This window comes from Pezoporus flaviventris, unplaced genomic scaffold (assembly GCF_033815535.1).
Source record: "Pezoporus flaviventris isolate CSIRO_AGI_PZ_B2104156 unplaced genomic scaffold, CSIRO_AGI_Pfla_v1 ptg000069l, whole genome shotgun sequence".
NCBI classification, from domain to species: Eukaryota; Metazoa; Chordata; class Aves; order Psittaciformes; family Psittacidae; genus Pezoporus; species Pezoporus flaviventris.
The window spans coordinates 1,797,439-1,803,829 of NW_026892617.1; the positions used below are offsets into that span (position 1 = coordinate 1,797,439).

General features: G+C 42.2%; 1 protein-coding gene across 1 annotated transcript; it reads left to right on the forward strand.

Moving 5' to 3' along the window:
* The first annotated feature begins 272 nt into the window (after positions 1-272).
* DDX20 (DEAD-box helicase 20) lies at positions 273-5,957 on the forward strand. The gene is made up of 11 exons (XM_061471932.1): positions 273-515; positions 590-684; positions 843-1,011; positions 1,343-1,457; positions 1,540-1,682; positions 2,071-2,209; positions 2,622-2,680; positions 3,368-3,450; positions 3,732-3,837; positions 3,920-4,021; positions 4,655-5,957. The coding sequence occupies exons 1-11, from the start codon at positions 320-322 to the stop codon at positions 5,758-5,760; spliced, it is 2,313 nt and encodes a 770-aa protein (XP_061327916.1). The 5' UTR covers positions 273-319; the 3' UTR covers positions 5,761-5,957.
* The last annotated feature ends 434 nt before the right edge of the window (positions 5,958-6,391 follow it).

Below are 6,391 nucleotides of genomic sequence, written 5' to 3' on the forward strand. Positions count from 1 at the left end.
GGTTTACCCACCCAAAGGACAGCTTCATAAACACCATTATTAATCCCTTCTATGTAGGTAAGCGCTATTGAGGCTCAAAGCCTCATTTATAAGGAATAATCAGAGAATAACTGTTAATATTGATGGAAATAACACAGAAAACAAGGCCCTGCTCCCCCCTCCCGCCATTCTCCCCTCACGGAGCCCACGCTCTCCCAGCAGCCAATCAGCGGCCGCGGCGGTACGGGCCCGGGCTGTGGGGAGTTGGCCCAGTGCGCCTGCGCGGCGCGGGAAGAGGGTGTCTTGTCTGAGGCGCCGCTAGCCACTTACCACCGCCAAGATGGCGGCGCCCGCTGAGGCGCCGGTGGAGGTTGAGGGCCGGTTCCGAACGCGCGATGTCCTGGTGCCCGGCGGCCCCTCCGACTTCGGGTCGCTGCTGCTGTCGGAGCCGGTGCTGGCGGGGCTGGAGGCGGCTGGGTTCCACAGGCCGTCACCGGTCCAGCTGAAGGCCATCCCGCTGGGGCGCTGCGGCTTGGGTGAGCGGGAGGGCCGGGTGAGGGGCCGGGGGTACCCTGAGGCTTGCGGTGACCTCTGTGGCGGTTCTTTCCAGATCTCATCGTGCAGGCCAAGTCTGGCACGGGTAAAACTTGCGTGTTCTCCACCGTCGCCTTGGATGCAGTGCTGCTGGAGAGCAGCGCTACGCAGGTGAGCCATGGTGCCGGTGAGGGAGCGGGCTTTGCTTTGTGCAGGGGAATCGCTGTTTCTCTTGGGACAGCAGTGTTTGAAATCATCACAGCTTGACGCAGAGCTTTAGGCTGTGGAGCCATTCTGAAGCTTTCAGATGTACTCTTTGTCCCTTACAGATTCTCATTTTGGCTCCTACACGAGAGATTGCTGTGCAGATTCATGCTGTAATCACAACCATAGGAATAAAAATGGAAGGCTTGGAATGCCATGTCTTCATTGGAGGGACTCCCTTGAACCAGGACAAAGTCAGGCTAAAGAAGTGCCACATAGCAGTTGGCTCCCCAGGTATGGCTGAGCTTCAGTGTACTTCAGATGCCGTCTGAGAGTTCGCTGTACAGTAATTGGTGCTTTTCAGATTTGGGTTGAGGTTATTTTAGTAATAGGGGATAGTCTCAAAGGTTTAAGTACCAGAGGCATTTAGTCCAGCTTATTTTAGGGAGACATTATTCCATATATATATATATTTTTAGGCTTATTTAAAATTAATTAAAAAATATTGCAAAGATCAGAATTAGAACCTTTCAGCTAATATTTGTGAAGTTCCCTTATTTTTTACTTTTTTCTTATTTTTTTATGTTACTTATTACTTCTTTTTTACTTGTTTTTTCACATGGAGGTCGAATAAAACAGCTCATAGAATTGGACTACTTGAACACAGCCAGTATCCGGCTTTTCATTCTCGATGAAGCAGACAAGCTGCTAGAAGAAGGCAGCTTTCAGGAACAAATCAAGTAAGAAAAAAGATTTCTCTCATGCATTTATCAGTAGATTAGATCCGTATCTGATAGTCATTCCTGTTTCTTTGTCTTCCAGTTGGATTTACTCTTCACTACCAGCCAATAAACAGGTGCTTGCTGTTTCAGCTACTTACCCTGAATCGTTAGCTAATGCTTTGACCAGGTACATGAGAGAGCCAACATTTGTGAGGTTGAACCCTGCTGATCCAAGTCTCATTGGTAAGTACAAGTTCATTTATAGTGATATTGTTATCAATAGGTTAAGAAGAATATACTAAAACCAAAATAGTTTCCTTTTACTGTTGTGATTCTTCACAGTTTCCTTCCACAATTGAGTTGATAAGCTTATAAAGTATTTATTTCTAGTATTGATGTATTTAAAGCATCAAGGGTGGGTGTTGTTTTCTATTTTTTTTTTTTCAGTTCAAAAAATCTCATTCTGTTAAGAAAAGCCTGTCCTGTAGTTTCTTATTTGGCACATGTGTATCCTTGTTTAAATTTCAAGTCTTTGTTTTAGCTGTGGTTATGCGCGTTGGCAGTAGAGTAGCACTGCACATATTCTTTGAGAAAACCCTGAACCTGATAGGTTATTTTGCTTTATGCTCAGGGCTGAAGCAGTATTACAAAATTGTGAATTCCCATCCACTTCCACATAAAACATTTGAGGAAAAAACCCAGCACCTACAGGAGTTGTTCAGCAAGATTCCATTTAATCAAGCCTTGGTCTTCTCAAATTTGCACAGCAGGTAATCAATTTAATATAAGATCTTTAAAAAGGCATGTTTGAAAGCAGTAGTTGTCCAGTCATAAGTAAACTTACATAGACCTTCTGTATGGTCTCAAAGCAGAATACAAACTTCAGATCTGAAATTTCAATATGAAATACTGAAAATAAAGGAATGCTTTAGCATGGAAACACCTCATGTATATATTGTGATGTCCTTTTGTCCCTTTTCATCTGTAGGGTGACTATTGTAGACATAAAGATGAAACTGTCAGTTTTGGGCTGTTGCCCTTGGCTGTAAAGAGTAGCCTGTTGTTAAGACATAACCACAGAGGTGGTTAGCTTTGCAGTTTTATTTACAATTAAGGTCCCTTCCAACCCAAACCATTCTATGATTTTTGTGGTTTTGATTTTCATTGTGTATATTCTGCCAGGGCTCAACATTTAGCTGAAATACTGACATCCAGAGGCTTTCCTGCTGAGTGCATTTCAGGTAAGTCCATTCAAAACTTTCAGATTCTATTGAAGTTGTGCATAAATGTGACCTAAAATAGGAAAATCGGGCTTAAATCTTGGTTTACATGGCCTCTGGTTAAATAACTAAGAATAGCATTTGAGTCTTTGTAGTTCTTTAGGACTTAATCAGTGTAAAAATTGATCTAATATTAAACTTTCTTGTTTTCAAGTTGAGTCATTTTTATGGATATCCAGGTGAGTGCGTTGACTTACTTGGAAAGAGAAAATTAACTTACATCTGCAGGTTGAAGAGTGTTTCCTTAAGGTGCAGATGTTGAATATAAATACGTTCCATTACTAACTTCTCTGTGAAAAGCTAATAGTTGCCATCTAATGTCTGTTAGACACCTTGAATTTTTACTTCAACAGTGTTTTCCTTCCATGGCTTATGTTTTTAAGCAAAAAGACACGTAAAGTCAGTGTTTTTCAAGTGGGTTGAATATCTACATAATTGGTTTCTCTTTAAAAGCAATTAAAAGCATTTCTGTTATGGACTTACTTTCAAGTTTTTGTTCCTTATTTACTCATTTGGGACTGGTGTTTGAGGAAGTTTCTCTCAACCTTATTTCTTACTTCATTTACAGTTGTACAAAGCAATGTTTTCCAGAATTTGAGGGGTATGAAACTGAAGAACGTAATCTGCTTCTCATTTTTGTCTTTCTAGGCAATATGAATCAAAATCAACGACTTGATGCTATGGCTAAATTAAAGCAGTTCCACTGTAGAGTTCTCATTTCCACAGACTTGGTGAGTTGGTGCTTTATAGCATACATGAGTATTGCAGATAAAGTTATTTCAGAGAATTAGATTTGAAGACATAAGAAAAAATGATCCCTAGTTTTCATGGTCCAATGAAATATGCTTATTTTATGTGTAGTACTGTAAACTGTCTGGAAAATTGTAGGTGCTTTATTAACAACTGAAACTTACTACATGAGCAGTTACTCCTGGATGCATTGTACTTAAATAAAGGTCATTATGTTCAGCATATTCAATTATCCATTCCCTTCTTTCCTCATTTTCTCAAGACATCTCGTGGGATTGATGCTGAGAAGGTGAATTTGGTTGTCAACCTGGATGTGCCTCTGGACTGGGAAACGTACATGCATCGTATTGGCAGAGCTGGGCGTTTTGGTAAGAACACTCACGGGTTTCTTGAGCTTGCACTACAGCTTCATAGGCTCTGGATAGGTAACTACACTCTCTTGTATCACAGGAACTTTAGGTTTATCTGTAACATACTGCTGCCGTGGAGAGGAAGAGAACATGATGATGAAAATTGCTCAAAAGTGTAATCTTCAGCTTCTTCCTCTACCGGGTATGTTCTGTCCTATGAATGCAGCTTTCTGTTGGTTGTTTTCTGCTTCTCAGCTTCAGGCAAGTCCACATTAATTTTAGCAGAGGTTTTTCATCCTGTGTGCTCGACTCCTTGTCTAACTGCCGCAGTTGGGTGAAGGATTAGGAAATGAACTTGGTGCATGTCTGTGGATAGGGAGAGGAGCTCTCATCCAGCTGCTGCTTAAGCAGCTACCTAACTACTTGGATTTCCAGAAATCTAGTATTAAGCCTTTCTCAGGCTGTAGGAGACCATAGGAGAAGGAAGGAATGATTGAAACAGCAGCAGATTTGCTACCCTTGCTTTGCCAGAAGCTGTTCAGCTGGAAATGAAGCGTTTGCTGCCTTGCCTTCTAATTTTTTATCTGCTTAAGTAGGATATGAAAAGCGGGTGACAAGTAATGCAGTGCTGTTTGTCTTGATCAACTTCTTGATGCCTTCAATGAAGAAAAGTTCTGGCTATTTGAGCTTTTTCAGGGATGGAAGGGGTCAGTTTCTAGCTCTAACTTAATGTGTCTTAACATCTGCTGTTTTGTGTTGCTTTACTGTGATGCGCATCTGAGTTCTGGAGGGAAGGATGCCTTAACTGAGTGCCTGCTTGCTCTCTTTTGAGCAGAGCCCATACCTCCTGGGATGATGGATCAGTTTGAAGATGGGGAGGTAGAAGTCAAACCTGTTATACATACAGATGCTTCAGTGAATTCTGACACTGTGTGTCTTAAACCAGAGAAGCCAGCACGGCAGCCTGTCCAAAATAGCTTTTCAGAGGTGCGCCAGCCTTTCTCTAACCTTCCAGGTGATAATTCTTCTGTAGAAAGGCCAAAAAAGGCTCCAAAGCAAAAGCAGGTAAAGTGCACAAATTCTGCAAATACAGACAAAGGTGGCAGGAGAAAACCCCAAACTTCGAGTCGTGGCACAGAACAGAGGAATCAAGTCAAAACCGTCTCCAGAACGGATGGACAATATAATGCTCAGGCTGCAGATGAGGAGGCCTTAAAAAAAAATCTTCCCAGAATTCCATGCTTGTCTTCTTTCAAAAACACACCCAACCATCCCTGGAGCTTCTCAGAGTTTGTTGAAGACTATGAATACTTCATCAAAGAAGGGTTGGATAGAGAGGTAGAAATTTTAAGGAGCTACTCGGGCCCAGGAGAACAATGTGAGCTCCCCAAAAATGGTGATGTAGAATGGAAAGAGGTGGGACCTTATCCAGAGATAGTAGCAAATGGTAGTGTGTCTGGTGACAGTGATGATTCTTGCAGTTCCACAGCTTCTTCCAGTAGTAGGGAAGACAACTCTGGCTTTGAAGATTTTTCAGATACACGGGAGAAAGGTGTGAATGCTGTTCCCCCAGTGCATCGGGGTCGTGCAGGTTTCTGCCCTACACCAGAGAGGCCTTGGAAGCTGTCGCAAGTCCCGAAGCAAAATCAAGTGAAAAAGAAAGTTATGAAACAAAATGTTAAACAAAAGCAAAGCCGTGATCATCACTTCCCTAGTCCTGGCATGAGAACAACTGAAGATGACTTTTCCTGCAGCTCTTGGGATGATGGTGTTCCTGTTGAGGATTGGGATTACAAAAGATACTGGAAATCTTATTACCAGGCATGGCAAAACTACTATGCTGCAGTGTCTCAGTACACAGAAAGTTACAGACAGTTCAGGTGGATGAGTGCCTATCATGCCAACGCAGTCTATTTTCAGGAGCTGCTGAAAAGCGATTGATGTGTTCACGCTGCCATTGGGGTGGCTGGTTGGTACAATGAGGGGACGCTATCTGTGGAAACAACTGCTGGTCTAAGAGTACATTGACAAATGGATGTGGTTTAAATTTGAAGAAACCTTGTCTTTTGTCTGGGTAAATGTCTTACATGCATTCCAGTGCTGGTGTTATGAGGTTTTTAATAAAAGGAAATGAAAGAGCTGGATGTTCAGTTGCAATCTTAAGAATGCAAAGTAAACCAAGGAAGAGAAAGCGCCACCACTTACACCTAAGAAACTTCAGTAAGGAGAAAATACAAACCAGCGCCAGTTTTATTTGCTTGACTTGTTTTCCATGTGACTTTAAGGTGAAGATGAATTCATGGTAAAGGCTACATGGTGTGTTTATAGCTGGAGATAAATTCAGTTTCCATAGTTCTCGTATTAAACACCAGGGACTGATCCTGTAGCACTTAGGAGGCAGAGTGAAACCTTCATGTGAATGTCTGTATTGCTAATTTCAGTCTGGTTAATTAACACTGTGTAAATAACATTTGTGTAGGTGGCTGTATGGTACACAGTGCAGTAGAGGATGGTTTAATTACGTAGAAAACGTGCAGCAGTCATAATTGGTCTGTCCCTGTGGGTGCAGCAG

Bases quoted from the DNA above. Each gene is read 5' to 3' on its own strand.
- DDX20 (XM_061471932.1), top strand. From the start codon at position 320: ATGGCGGCGCCCGCTGAGGCGCCGGTGGAGGTTGAGGGCCGGTTCCGA. The intron at 1,683-2,070 runs GTAAGTACAAGT...CTTTATGCTCAG, and splicing joins TGCTGATCCAAGTCTCATTG to GGCTGAAGCAGTATTACAAA. The intron at 2,681-3,367 runs GTAAGTCCATTC...TTGTCTTTCTAG, and splicing joins TCCTGCTGAGTGCATTTCAG to GCAATATGAATCAAAATCAA.